Source organism: Saccopteryx leptura, chromosome 8, assembly GCF_036850995.1.
Source record: "Saccopteryx leptura isolate mSacLep1 chromosome 8, mSacLep1_pri_phased_curated, whole genome shotgun sequence".
Taxonomy (NCBI): Eukaryota; Metazoa; Chordata; class Mammalia; order Chiroptera; family Emballonuridae; genus Saccopteryx; species Saccopteryx leptura.
The window spans coordinates 58,006,704-58,021,712 of NC_089510.1; the positions used below are offsets into that span (position 1 = coordinate 58,006,704).

General features: G+C 37.8%; 1 protein-coding gene across 3 annotated transcripts in view; it reads left to right on the forward strand.

Annotated features, from left to right (window-relative positions):
• Positions 1 to 15,009, forward strand: part of ACAP2 (ArfGAP with coiled-coil, ankyrin repeat and PH domains 2) — a 201,396-nt gene that overhangs the window by 125,135 nt on the left and 61,252 nt on the right. For all 3 annotated transcript variants that reach the window (XM_066347902.1, XM_066347905.1, XM_066347903.1), the window contains exons 5-7: positions 1,823 to 1,881; positions 3,846 to 4,029; positions 11,502 to 11,546. In XM_066347902.1, the coding sequence (XP_066203999.1) occupies positions 1,823 to 1,881; positions 3,846 to 4,029; positions 11,502 to 11,546 (288 nt within the window). The remainder of the gene's footprint in view (positions 1 to 1,822; positions 1,882 to 3,845; positions 4,030 to 11,501; positions 11,547 to 15,009) is intronic.

Here is a 15,009-nt window from a genome sequence, read left to right on the forward strand (position 1 = left end):
AGAAGCTTTTTGACTGAAACATTAGGGTTTTCTATATACAGTATCATATCATCAGCAAATAATGATAGTTTTACTTCTTTTCCAATTTGGATGCCTTTTATTTCTTTTTCTTGTCTGATTGCTGTGGCTTGGACTTCCAGAACTATGTTGAATAAGAGTGGTGAGAGGGGGCACCCCTGCATTGTTCCTGATCTTAAGGGGATTAATTTTAATTTTTGCCCATTGAGTATGATGTTGGCGGTGGGTTTGTCACAGATGGCCTTTATCATGTTGAGGTATGTTCCCTGTATTCCCACTTTGCTGAGAGTTTTGATCATAAATGGGTGCTGGATTTTATCAAATGCTTTTCCTGCATCTGTTGATATTATCATGTGATTTTTATCCTTCCTTTTGTTTATGTGATGAATCACATTGATTGATTTGCAAATATTGTACCAGCCTTACCTCCTCAGAATAAATCCCACTTAATCATGATGTATGATTTTTTTCATGTACCAATATTGTTGGATCCGATTTGCTAATATCACTGGGGAACAAATTTTTTTTCATTTTCTGTTGCATAAGGTTTTAGAACTGTTTCTATATATTTCTGCATCACTGATTCCAAATCTGAAATCCGTTTTTTGGTGCATGTTGTAGTTCAGGGGTAATCAACCTTTTTATACCTACCACCCAGTTTTGTATCTCTTAGTATTTTTTCTTTTTCTGAATATTGACTTTTCTGCCTGGTTCATCTGACCATCTGTTTGTAATTCTGAATGAAGTATATCTACAAATTACGAAGGTACTTAGAATTCCTATGACTAGACCTGTGACATTTACCACACATGGAGTTATCAAAGTTAACAATGTGGCACCGTTTAAGTAGGACAAACTATTGTGAAGAATAAAATTCTGTTCTTGTCTTTAATATTAGTAATTATTTAAAATAAAGAAGGAAACAGTGTTTACTAGAACTTGGAATAGAAGCATTTAAATCCCCATGTCTTCCCAAATGAATAACCTTTAACTAAGATATACTGTAGTTGTGGAGTTGTTTTCATCTGGTGTGCTTTGATATATGAGATTAAGAAATTTCATGTTGTGGATGGAGTGGAATTTGTATTAGTCTTTTAGGTTGTCTTCCAAAATGTGAATTAAAATCAAAGAAATGAACTCCTCTACTGTTTGAGCATTTTATTTAAATTTTAAAGTAGATCTGATTTCCTCTAAATAGACGTGATTTTTTTTAATATTTTAGTTTAGTTTAGTTTATTTTCAGTGAGTGAGAGAGATAGACAGGGACAGATAGACAGGATAGGAGGAGATGAGAAGCATCAGTTCTTCATTGCAGCACCTTAGTTGTTCATTAATTGCTTTCTCATATGTGCCTTGACCTGGGGGCTACAGCAGAGTGAGTGACCCCTTGCTCAAGCCAGCAACCTTGGGCTCAAGCCAGTGACCTTGGGCTTCAAGCTAGCGACCCTTGACTTCAAGCTTGCAACCATGGGGTCATGTCTATGATTCCACACTCAAGCCAGCAACCCCACACTCAAGTTGGCGAGCCTGTGCTCAAGCCGGATGAGCTCATGCTCAAACCGGTGACCTTGGGGTTTTGAACCTGTTTCCTCTGCATCCCAGCCTGATGCTTTCTATCCACTGTGCTACTGTCTGGTCAGGCAGTTTGTTTCTTTTTTAAATGCTTATTTCTTAGTAGTCTTGAATAAGAAATTTAGGTGTTACTAGAAATTGGAGAGTTGATAGAGGGATGTGATAATTATAGAACTACTTGACTATTTTTATTTACTTTTCTAATTGTTTAATGTTATATTTTATCTTTTAGATCCTATTTGACCAAACTCAGAGATCAATTAAGGCACAGCTTCAGAACTTTGTTAAAGAGTAAGTCAATTGCAGTGAAGGAAAAAGAAAAACAGTTTGTTATTTATTACATCTGGGAGTTGGTATCTTTGGAGAGAAATTGTGGAAGATGAATTACAAAAATATTAGTTTTTTTGGTTTGCTTTGTGAAATGTATATAGTACTGCCTTTTTTTCAGCATTACTCTGTAAAGAATCAGACTTAATACTTTATAGTGAATATTTATACTGTGAATATGTATTCTGGATACATAGCTAAAATTGTAGATTTAAAAGATGTAAGAAATAATTTTTTAAAATAAAAACAAACCCCAAGAGTGGTTGAAATAATATTAGCTGTTGTAGTTGATATTAAGTTTTGCATTGTCTCAATATGGTCTTTTCTTTGAAGAGAAGTTAATGTAATATATGAGAATGAGTAATGAGAATGCATTTTTTTTTTACTACATCTGAGACTTTGTGTCATATTCATTGCATTTTATATGTGAAATAAAATGAAACTATATAGCTAAAAAAAAAATCTAACTTTCCTGGTTCCTTTTTCCACATTAATAATTCAGATTTTCTCTTTTAATTCCTGACTGGGAATATAAAATTACAGATAAAGTTGATTGTAATATAGTATTCAGGATAAATTATAGATGTTATGAGCTGTAAATAGTGGCAGATCACATGAATGTAATACACTGCCATTTTAGTAGGTTAGAATTATTGTAGTGAAGGTGATACCTTGCAGATTATTTATAAATTATTTCACAATAGACAGATATTTAGACTGTTCTTATAGAATGTACACATTTAAGTTAATGGCTTCTTACAAGAGTTCTTTCTTAGGTATATTTTATTATTTTAAAATTGTTTGCCTTCAAGTTATTTTGCCTCCTTCTCTGATAGAAAAAGTAAAAGCAAAGTGATGTTATATACTTACCTATGATCATTAATGAATCAAGGATTTCAGATTTTCAGATTACTAAAATGCTTACTATTACTCTTAATGTGTATAAGAATTCTTTAAGAAAGCATTATGTATATGTTTTAAGAATACAGTCATGGCCCTGGTCAGTTGGCTCAATGGTAGAGCATTGGCCCAGCATGTGGATGTCCTGGTTCAATTCCCAGTCAGAGCACACAGGAAAAGCGACCATTTGTTTCTCCACCCCTCCCCCTCTGCCTTTTTTCTATCTCTTTCTTCTCCTCTTGCAGCAATGGCTCAGCTGGAGAAAATTTGCCCTAGGCACTGAGGATGCCTCCATGGCCTTGCCTCAGGCTCTAAAATAGTTTAGTTGCTGAGCAAAGGAACAGTGGCCCCAGATGGGCAGAGCATTGCCCACTATGGGGCTTGCCAGGTGGATCCCCATACGTCGGGGTGTGTATGGGAGTCTGTCTCTCTGCCTCCCTGCTTCTCACTTAAAAAATAAAAAGAATAGTCATATCCTTTGGACCAGTAGTTCTTCAACAAGAAATGTATGTTGTTGATCCTTGAAGTGTGGTCTGCGACCACCCATAGCAGTAAAATTAAGGATGTGTCTTAAAACCCCTCCTCCCACCCCAGATATCTAGGATTTATCCCAAAGACCAATGAATTATAATATCTGGGAGAGGAGGAGCCTTGGAATTTGTGTATTCAACAAGTTCCTTATGGTAATTCTTAGGTATATTACTATTTAAAAATCATTTGTTTAAATAATCATACCTGTCCCTGAATTTGTCTTTAGGGAAAAATAACTTTGCTTTTAATGTTTCTGTAATGTTAATTTTCCAACTTATTTTCACCTAAAATTTATAGATTTAAGCAAGGAAATGTTAGGTGACTATGTTGGGAATTATATATAATTGAGAAACAGTATATATTGTTGTTGGAAGAGCTATTGAGTGTTACTTCACAGTGAATCAAATAAGTAGAGAAACATAAAAATTAAATTCTAAATGTTTAAAATTTTTGATCAAGAAAGTTTTATAAAGGCTTCACTGTTTTTATTTTTTTAGGGATCTTAGAAAATTCAAAGATGCCAAGAAGCAATTTGAAAAAGTCAGTGAAGAGAAAGAAAATGCATTAGTAAAAAATGCTCAAGTACAGAGAAACAAACAGCATGAAGTTGAAGAAGCCACAAACATTCTGACGGCAACAAGAAAATGTTTTAGACACATAGCCCTTGACTATGTACTTCAGGTATATTTATTATATATTTTCATAAAAGCTTACTAAACATGTAGTTACTTTTGAGTGATTATACTGAAAAGAATTAATCATAGTGTTTTTTTGTTTGTTTCTAGTTTAAAATTAAACCAAATTTTTGTGAAAAAATTTCAGTTGTTTATAAATCTATATATGGCCGTGTATAACTTTGGTTGTGATTTCTACCCCCTTTCAGTTAACATTAAATTTTCCCCAATTTTAAATATTGTAAAAAGCATTTTTTAATTCCTATATTTTATTTTGTAGAGTTGCTGTGTCAATTTAATTAATATTTGGTTATGAGACATTTTTAGTGTTGGCAGTTTTACTGGTAATAATGAAAATGTAATTTTCAATCATTTTAAATGATAATATCTTTGTATACAGATCTTTTGTCACATTTCTGATTATTTTTTTAAATTCTAGTGTACTGAGGATCACCATGTTGCCAAATGAAAAGAAGTAGTGTTCTCATGTTTTGCATTAGGCACTGCTTTTTACCCCCATTGATTGGGGGGGGGGGGGCGTCAACTCGTTGTTCCACTTAGTTGTGCATTTATTGGTTGCTTCTCACTTGTGCTTTGACTGGGGATGGAGCATATGACCTTGGCATGCCAGAATGGTGCTCTGTCTACTGAGCCATGTGGCCAGAGCCTAGGTGCTACTTTTTTAAAAAACTAGAGATAAGTTTTTGGTAAATTGCCTGTGATCTTCTGGTCCAATGTAGAATTGAAACCAATTTGAAGGTGACAGGTCTCTAAAGAAATTTGAGAGAAATGAAAAATGAAGGCACATATTATGCATTCCTTCACGTGTATATTGTGTGTCCCTATATAGATCAGGGAGTTTAAAGCTTTCAAGTTTAGTAAAATACAGTGTGTCCGTAAAGTCATGGTGCACTTTTGACTGGTCACAGGAAAGCAACAAAAGATGATAGAAATGTGAAATCTGCACCAAATAGAAGGAAAACTCTCCCAGTTTCATACCTATTCAGTGCAGTTTGATGTGGGCTCACGCACAGACTTTTTAGGGCTCCTTAGGTAGCTATCCCGTATAGCCTCTACAGACTCGTCACTGACTGATGGCCTACCAGAACGGGGTTTCTCCACCAAACTGTCGGTTTCCTTCAACTGCTTATCCCACCGAGTAATGTTATTCCTATGTGGTGGCGCTTTGTTATAAACGCGCCAATATTCACGTTGCACTTTTGTTATGGATTCGGATTTAGTGAGCCACAGAACACTGAACTTTCCTCTGTACCGTCCACATGGCTGTGGGCTGCTCCGCTGTATACACGGTGTTATGTCATCATCTACGCATGCGCACATGCTGCCACATCATCCTACAGAAACTGGGAGGGTTTTCCTTTTATTGGTGCAGATTTCACATTTCTGTTGTCTTTTGCTGCTTTCCTATGATCGGTCAAAAGTGCACCATGACTTTACGGACACACTGTAGTTTTTGTAAATCTCATTTTATAAAACATCAGTGAGTCCCAGAGATTGTTGACTAAATGATTATCAAAGAACTAGAAAGCCCGGCGGTCATACGAAGTGACCGCTGTTCTAGATATTATAAATTGTAATTAAAATGATTTGTGCAAAGGTGTCTGCTAATTCAAACTGAATTACCCAGGGTAGGCAGCGAGGACGCCCCTTTGCTTACTGCCCCACGGGGTTTTCCCCTTCTACTTGCTTAATTGCTTAAAGTAGAATGCAATGAAGGAAACCACTGGCAGTACATTTCTTAAGAGCCACCGCTAGCTCAATAAATAAAGGTGATTTAAATAATAAAATGTTAATTCACATGTCAAAGATCTCTTTGTACACAACATTTCTTGTGTAGATCTTTCCATCATTTTTAAGCTCGCCTTGCAGAGGACCATCAATTATTTTTAATTTTACGTCCGTTCTTTCACGAATTCTTGAACAGGCAACATAAATTTGACCGTGTCCAAATGCAGGCTCAGGTAAAAAAATGCCAACACGCTTAAGCGTTTGGCCCTGAGACTTATTGATGGTCATAGCAAAGGCAAGTTTTACAGGAAATTGTCTACATCTCAATTGAAACGGCAACCCTGTTTGAGATGGAGCCAGATCAATTCTTGGAATGACATGTATTTCACCTTTAGAGGAGCCAGTTAAAGACTTAGGTATTATGACATTATTTTTCAATTGGAGAACCTCTAGTCTTATACCATTGCAAAGACCCCTTCTGGTGTTAAGATTTCTTAACAGCATAATAATTGCTCCAATCTTTAACCTCCATTTGTGAGGTGGCATGCCAGAAGGTGGGTCTATTTGAATGCTGTGGCAACTTCACCCCATTGGCTAGTACAGTTACGCAAGCAACCAATAAGATATCGGCAACAAACAGACACTTAAGCCGCATATAATAAAGATATTTCTTTAAACAATATATACATAACAATATACAAGTTAGTGATTAAAAACTACTCAGATAGCTTTGCAAAACAGTAGAAAATGACTTTAAGATTTTAAAAATTAAGTTCCCATTCAGTTGAGTAGGAACTTAAAATTTTTAAATGAAGTAGACTTCCTTTGTTAATGAAAGTTGTCTAAAATGGACTTTCCTGTCTCCTGTGACCTATCCCACATTCATACCTCTTCATAGCGGTAGTACGAGTTTGCAGTTTTCCTGCCCCATTCCACTGAAATGGCTGATGCAAAGAAGGTCTTCTTCATAAGATACATTTTAGTTTTTCACCATCTTGGATATTGTTTTTCACTGAAAATGTAGGCTATACTCTCTTGAAACATACTTATATCTTGATTTATCGCAAATCACTTTTAGATAATCTGTCTTTTCCATTTTTGCCATGGATTTCTCTCTGCTCACCTTTTCAATCTCTTTTACAGGATTTTATCTTTGGCCCTTGTCTTTTATGACTTTATCATTTCTCTGACAGTCTCATCATGCCCCTTGCTTGAATTACCACCATAAAAAGATGACAAATTATTTTTTTACAGAAGTATCTTATTATTTTTGTGTCCAAAAATGAAAATCTCCCAAACAGCTTCTTTTCGTTCTTACCTAACTGAATGGTTTCACCCTCTAAATTATAGAAGTTTAAAATTGGAGAATTATATCAGATATTCTTAATATCCTCAGCTACTATAGCTAACAACCAAAACTACCTTGGAAAGTTCTACATATTTCTTTTTCTTTTTTTTTTTTTTAATAGTTTTATTTAGACAGTCAAGTTTTTTGGTTTTTTTTTGGTATTTTTCTGAAGCTGGAAACGGGGATAGACAGTCAGACAGACTCCCGCATGCGCCCGACCGGGATCCACCCGGCACGCCCACCAGGGGGCAACGCTCTGCCCACCAGGGGGCGATGCTCTGCCCCTCTGGGGCGTCGCTCTGTCGCGACCAGAGCCACTCTAGTGCCTGGGGCAGGGGCCAAGGAGCCATCCCCAGCGCCCGGGCCATCTTTGCTCCAATGGAGCCTTGGCTGCGGGAGGGGAAGAGAGAGACAGAGAGGAAGGAGAGGGGGAGGGGTGGAGAAGCAAATGGGCGCCTCTCCTGTGTGCCCTGGCCGGGAATCGAACCCCGGACTTCTTTGCATGCCAGGCCAACGCTCTACCAGTGAGCCAACCGGCCAGGGCCTAGACAGTCAAATTTAACAGGGTGACATTGGTCAACTATATATAGCACATAGATTTAGAGACAACATCTCCACATCATTTTGACATTCGATTAGGTTGTATTCCCATCACCCAAAGTCAAACCGTCCTCCTTCACCCTTCATTTGATTTTCTTTCTGCTCCTTCCCTGTCTCCACCCCCTCCTGGCGTATTTCTTGTATCTGTTCTTTCTCACTCTTGCTGTAGCCCTAACATCAGCTCTTACTGTTTCTTTTTTTTTTTTAAATATATATATTTTTAATTTATTCATTTTAGAGAGGAGAGGGGGAGAGAGAGAGAGAGAGAGAGAGAGAGAGAAGAGAGACAGAGAGAGAGAAGGGGGGAGGAGCTGGAAGCATCAACTCCCATATGTGCCTTGACCAGGCAAGCCAGGGTTTCGAACCGGTGACCTCAGCATTTCCAGGTCGACGCTTTATCCCGCTGCACCACCACAGGTCAGGCCAGCTCTTATTGTTTATTGTTTATTATCTAGAACAGGGGTCCCCAAACTACGGCCCGCGGGCCGCATGCGGCCCCCGCTGCACTTCCGGAAGGGGCACCTCTTTCATTGGTGGTCAGTGAGAGGAGCCCATTGGCCATCTCATTAGCCAAAAGCAGGCCCATAGTTCCCATTGAAATACTGGTAGTTTGTTGATTTAAATTTACTTGTTTTTTATTTTAAATATTGTATTTGTTCTCGTTTTGTTTTTTTACTTTAAAATAAGATATGTGCAGTGTGCATAGGGATTTGTTCATAGTTTTTTTTTTTTTTTTTTCCCTTTGTATTTTTCTGAAGCTGGAAACGGGGAGAGACAGTCAGACAGACTCCCGCATGCGCCCGACCGGGATCCACCCGGCACGCCCACCAGGGGGCGTCGCTCTGCCCCTCCGGGGCTTCGCTCTGCTGCGACCAGAGCCACTCTAGCGCCCAGGGCAAAGGCCAAGGAGCCATCCCCAGCGCCCGGGCCATCTTTGCTCCAATGGAGCCTTGGCTGCGGGAAGGGAAGAGAGAGACAGAGAGGAAGGGGGGGGGTGGAGAAGCAAATGGGCGCTTCTCCTGTGTGCCCTGGCCGGGAATCGAACCCAGGTCCCCTGCACGCCAGGCCGACGCTCTACCGCTGAGCCAACAGGCCAGGGCCTGTTCATAGTTTTTTTTATAGTCTGGCCCTCCAATGGTCTGAGGGACAGTGAACTGGCCCCCTGTGTAAAAAGTTTGAGGACCCCTGATCTAGAATATTGAGATGTTTTCATGTAGTTGGTCTTTCTTGCATGATTTTATTAACCCTGTTACTAATTCATTCTTTGTTCTGTGGTCAGTCACTCGAACTTCTTCAGGCAAAATGAATCCTTGTTCATCTGTCTCTGCTGTGCTGCATTAATATTGTCATACACTTTGCTGTTGGAGCACTGAACTAATTTATTTAAATTACTTATATGTCTTTTCTACTCCTCAAGTATATCCCTTCCATCTAGTCTAGTGGTTGAAAAAAATAGGCAATTTTTTTGAAAGAACAAATGGTTTATTTTAAAATTTAATTTGGGTAGGAGGATTCAGCCTAAAATATTCATTATTTTCAAATTACATATTATAAATTATTCATTTCCTTTGGTGTCCTTCCAGTTATTCTAAGTTAGGAGTCTCACTTTCCAATCAGTTTTCCAATGATTTTTCTGATGAGAACTGTACCATTTTATGATATGGCCAAAAGGTTTAATTTAGAGAATAGTAAGTAATAAACATCCAGTCTTATAAAAGTTTGTCATGCTTTAGCATCTCTAAATATTAGAATTACCCCCTCCCCATACACACACAGTAAATGCTGTTTTTCATTGCCAGATGGGAGAAGAAAAAAAAGGAAACAAAACCAAAAAACAAAACAAAGACACTTTTAACATTTTTCAGAGTTTGAATAATAGGTTATCTGTAGCCTCTGCTTTAGAGCATTTGAAAGTTAATATTTTAAGCCCTGGCCTGTTGGCTCAATGGTAGAGCGTCAGCCTGGCGTGCAGGAGTCCCGGGTTTGATTTCCGGCCAGGGCACACAGGAGAAGCGCCCATCTGCTTCTCCATCCCTCCCCCTCTCCTTCCTCTCTGTCTCTCTCTTCCCCTCCCGCAGCCAAGGCTCCATTGGAGCAAAGTTGGCCCGGGCGTTGAGGATGGCTCTGTGGCCTCTGCCTCAGGTGCTAGAATGGCTCTGGTTGCAACAGAGCAACGCCCCAGATGGGCAGAGCATTGCCCCCTGGTGGGCATGCCGGGTGGATCCTGGTCGGGCGCATGTGGGAGTCTGTCTGACTGTCTCCCTATTTCCAACTTCAGAAAAATACAAAAAAAAAAGGAAAAAAGAAAGTTAGTATTTTAGTTCTGAGAACTGAATAGACCTTGAAAGAGACAAGCAGAAGAAACTAATGCTTAGTTAAGCTAAGCTATTTGGATTTTTCTTGGTCTGTTTTAAAATTTTATAATTTTAAAGCTCTCATCAACAGGCAGGATACTCAGTAAAAAGGACTTATTAAAAAGGCAGGTAGTCGGGGGTAGGGTCAGGGGAGGGGCACAAAGAAAACCAGATAGAAGGTGACAGAAGACAATTTGATTTTGGGTGAGGGGAATGCAACATAATCAAATGTCAAAATAATCTGGAGATGTTTTCTCTGAACATATGTACCCTGATTTATCAATGTCACTGCATTAAAATTAATAATGAAGGAAAAAAGAAAAAAAGGCAGGTATTCTATAATAACTGTCTTTTGACAATATTAGCAAAAAGTAAATCATTCTTTTGTTATAAACATTTTGTTAAATTTATAAATAACAATAGACAAAAAATGTTATGAATTTCTAGAGTTAGGAGAGATAACACAAAATATTTAACAAATATTTATTGAGTGCTTCATGTGTACCATTTGGAGACTATAGCTGAGAATAAAGTAAGGTCCTGATCTTACAGAGCTTACACTTTAGCTGGGAGAAGACCTAAATAAGTAAGAAAATAGAAGGTAGTTATGATTGCTATGAAGAAATAAATAGGGTTGATGTATTACAGAGTGTGTACAGGCCTTCTTTAGACCTTTGTGAGGAGATAGCATTTATACTTACCTAATTGGTAAGATAAAGCTCTGTGCTCATTAGGGCAGAGAATCATGACATGAAGTTAGAACAACTGGTGTGCATACATTGGGGTAGGAGTAGTCTTAGGTTGTAGTTGGACCACAAAAAGGGGGAAAGTGCTAGAAAAGTAGTTGGAGAGGTAGGCAGGGGCAACATCACAAAAGGCCGTGAAGGCTGTGATAAGGAGTTGGGAGGTTTTACAGATGAAACATGATCTTACTTACATTTGAGAAAGATTACTCTGGTTGCTGAATGGATTGTAGGGAGTCAAGAGTGGAAACACTAGTTCATAGACTGTTGCAGCAGTCTAGAAGAGATATGATGGTGGTTGGTGGTCGTGGTAAAAGTGATCACAGTTTACATTAGGGTGTATATTGAAGGGTCTTGATGAGCAAATGAGATAAGGGGAGTGGGTAATGATAGAATTCTTAGAAATTCAAATATCTATCAAAGTGATAGTTTTAGCACTTCAATATTATGATTTATACCCAGCCAGTTTTTCTTTGAGATCGAAAATGGATGAGAGTTTCATTGGTATGTTTGTCTTACTATTTTCACAAAAAATAGGTGGAAGGATGAAAAATTTAAACCTTGTTTTTATTTACTTTTCAGGAAAAAATTTAAAACATTAGAATAAGCAACTTTTACAATATTGTATTATGGATTAGTTTTTTAAAGTTTGTCTGGATGATTAACCAAGTGTATTTTTCCTCAGATTAATGTCCTTCAATCAAAAAGGAGATCAGAAATCCTAAAATCAGTAAGATATTTGTTGAAATGATGTTTTAAATATTTTCATATAAACTACATGTGCATATTTGTTTAAAAAAATGATATATGTGTGTGTGCATGCATGTTTATTTATCCCAGATTCACAATTAATCTCTTTACCTTTTTGTAATTATTTTATGTCATCTACTTTTTTGTCTCCATCTTATAGTTATTAATGTGTGTCGTTTTTGTTTTTTAATTTTCTGTGACAGAGAGAGACAGAGAGAGGGACAGATAGGGACAGACAGACAGGAAGAGAGAGAGATGAGAAGCATCAGTCATTAGTTTTTCATTGCGTGTTGCAACACCTTAGTTGTTCATTGATTGCTTTCTCATAAGTGCCCCGACCGCGGGCCTTCAGCAGACTGAGCAACCCCTTGCTCGAGCCAGCAACCCTGGGTTCAAGCTGATGGGCTTCTGCTCAAACCAGATGAGCCCGCGCTCAAGCTGGCGACCTTGGGGTCTCGAACCTGGGTCCTCTGCATCCCAGTCCGACGCTCTATCTACTGCGCCACCACCTGGTCAGGCTAAATATAAATATTTTAGAAATGAGAGCATACATAAATAATCAGCATTTAGAGAATATTCTGGCCCTGGCTGGTGGTTTAGTGGATAGAAAGTTAGCCCAGCATATGGATGTCCTGGTTTGATTCCCTGTCAGGGCACACAGGAGAGGGGACCATCTGCCTCTCTAGCCCTCCTTCTTTCCCCTTTCTCCCTCTTCCCCTCCCACAGGCAGCTCGATTGGTTCAAGTGTAGTCCCAGGGGCTGAGAATATCTTTTTTTTTTTTTCAGTGCTTAAACCTCAGGTGCTAAAAATAGCTCAGCACTTGAGCATTTGCTCCAGAAGAATCCTGGTTGAGGTGCATGTGGGAGTCTGCCTCACTATCTTCCCTCCTCTCACCTTAAAGAAAAGAGAGAGAGAGAGAGAGAGAGAGAGAGACTGACTTTCCCCCCTTGGGCCGTTGCTGATGTATAAACCTTTTGGTTTGTTCTTTAGTGTGCATTTAGAAAACAAATGGGATGAAAATTGAGAATTACTTTTTTTTTTCTTAGTCTCTACACCCATGTTGACATTAATTTCTTTTTTGCCTATTTTTTGTTTTAAAGTTAACAAGGAAGTGATCAGAGAATGGTGGTGACATGGCATTTCACTTATATTTTGAGAACCTTAAAAATAATTTTTTGTCTCTGACTTTGTTCACTGATGTTTTTTATTTTTCTGAAAGAGTATACTTCAATTGTTCATCATCCTTGTCCCTGTCTAGCTTTTTCCTAAATTCTGTGTTTATATGTTTGTTATTTCTTATCAGATAAGAACATTTTACTTCTTTATCTCTACCTCCATTTGTAGTCTGAGAGTAATGTATATTAATTTTAGAAAATCAGAAAATAAAGTGTATGAAGAGAAAAATAAAGATACTTACAAATCCTACTACCAAGGGAGAACCACTATTAATATCTTGGTTTATATGATATATTTGTCTTCTCTTTTTCTGTGTGTGTTTGTGTATGTATGTATGTATGTATGTATATGGGAACATACCTATTTATTTATTAATTGCATTTAATTCTTTTGAAGAAAATAGGAATAATTTCTGTATGCTGTTTTATAACTTTCTTTTTTTATTAATACTTTCCAAAATCATCATACCTTATTAAATAAAAAATAATTAATGATGGCTTTGTGGCCAGGTAGAGCTCTACAATGTGAATTTATAAGGGGTGGGCAAACTTTTCTTTTTGAAGGACTAGGTAGTTAATATGTTAGGATTTGTGGGCTATGGTCTGTGTTGCAGCTACTCAGCTGTGCTGTTTTAATGAGAAAGCCGCTATTGACAATATATGAATGAATGACATAGCTGTGTTCCAATAAAAGTTTTTAATGGACATGGAAATTTGAATTTCATATAATTTTCATGCATCACAAATTTTATGTTTTTATTCCAACCATTTCAAATGTAAAAACTATTGTTAACTCATAAGCCATCAAAATACAGGTAGTAAAGATAGATACAGTTTGCTGGTCATGATTTGCTGACTTTGAATATACCATAAGTTAACTTTATCCATTAATGGATTTTTAAATAATTTCCATATCTTTTACATTAAAGTATGGCATTATAATGATCATACTAATGAATTATATGATTATTTCCTTAGGAAATATTTAAGACAAGAGATTACTTAGTCAAAGGATTTAAGTATTTATTAATACTTTAAATAAATACTGTCAAATTTCCACTGGAAGTGTGTGTAAATAGAATGTTTTTCCACATTTTACCAACACTGGATATTACTTCCCCCACTCTACCCACAACTAAGTAGATAGTGTGATCTGATTTTTCACTTTTGCCTGATTTAATACAAATGAATTTGAATATTTTCCATATTTTTTTGTTCATTTCTATTCCCTATGTATGTCCTTTGTATCTTTTTCTGTTGAAGTGTTCACTTTTTCATACTGATTTGTAACTTTTTTTATGCATTAAGACTATTAACCCTTTGTTATGTGTTTTTTTTTTTAGTTTATTGTTTATTTTTTAATGTGCTTATGCATTTTGATATACTGGTGTATTTTACATTTTTATGTAATTGTAGCTACCTTTTAAAATAACTGTGGTAGCCCTGGCCGGTTGGCTCAGCGGTAGAGCGTCGGCCTAGCGTGCGGAGGACCCGGGTTCGATTCCCGGCCAGGGCACACAGGAGAAGCGCCCATTTGCTTCTCCACCCCTCCGCCACGCTTTCCTCTCTGTCTCTCTCTTCCCCTCCCGCAGCCAAGGCTCCATTGGAGCAAAGATGGCCCGGGCGCTGGGGATGGCTCTGTGGCCTCTGCCCCAGGCGCTAGAGTGGCTCTGGTCGCAACATGGCGACGCCCAGGATGGGCAGAGCATCGCCCCCTGGTGGGCAGAGCGTCGCCCCATGGTGGGCGTGCCGGGTGGATCCCGGTCGGGCGCATGCGGGAGTCTGTCTGACTGTCTCTCCCTGTTTCCAGCTTCAGAAAAATGGAAAAAAAAATAAAAATAAAAAAAAAAATAAAATAAAATAAAATAACTGTGGTTTTTATTATATTCATAAAGCTGTACAACTATCTTAGTCTAATTCCAGAATAATCTTTTAGTGAGCTTTGTTTTTTCTTGTGTGTGTTTTAATTGGCTTTTCTTTATTAAAATATCATGAATAGGTAAAGTTTAGGAAAACGTGGAAAACAATTTCATCCCGGTAATGACATTTTGGACTTAGGGAACGAGTGGGAAGGAGCTCCAGAGCAAAGGCTGTGTACTCATTTTATTTTGGCGTCTTGAGGACAAAATTAATTCTGCTGCAATGGGTTAAGCTTGGTGCTCTAATAAGTTGTACAGTGTTTGTGATTGTTTTATTTTGAGTACTTTATATTTCTCCTTTTAATCCTTTAGTGTCTTATTTTCAATTTAAGGTTTTGCCAATGAGTT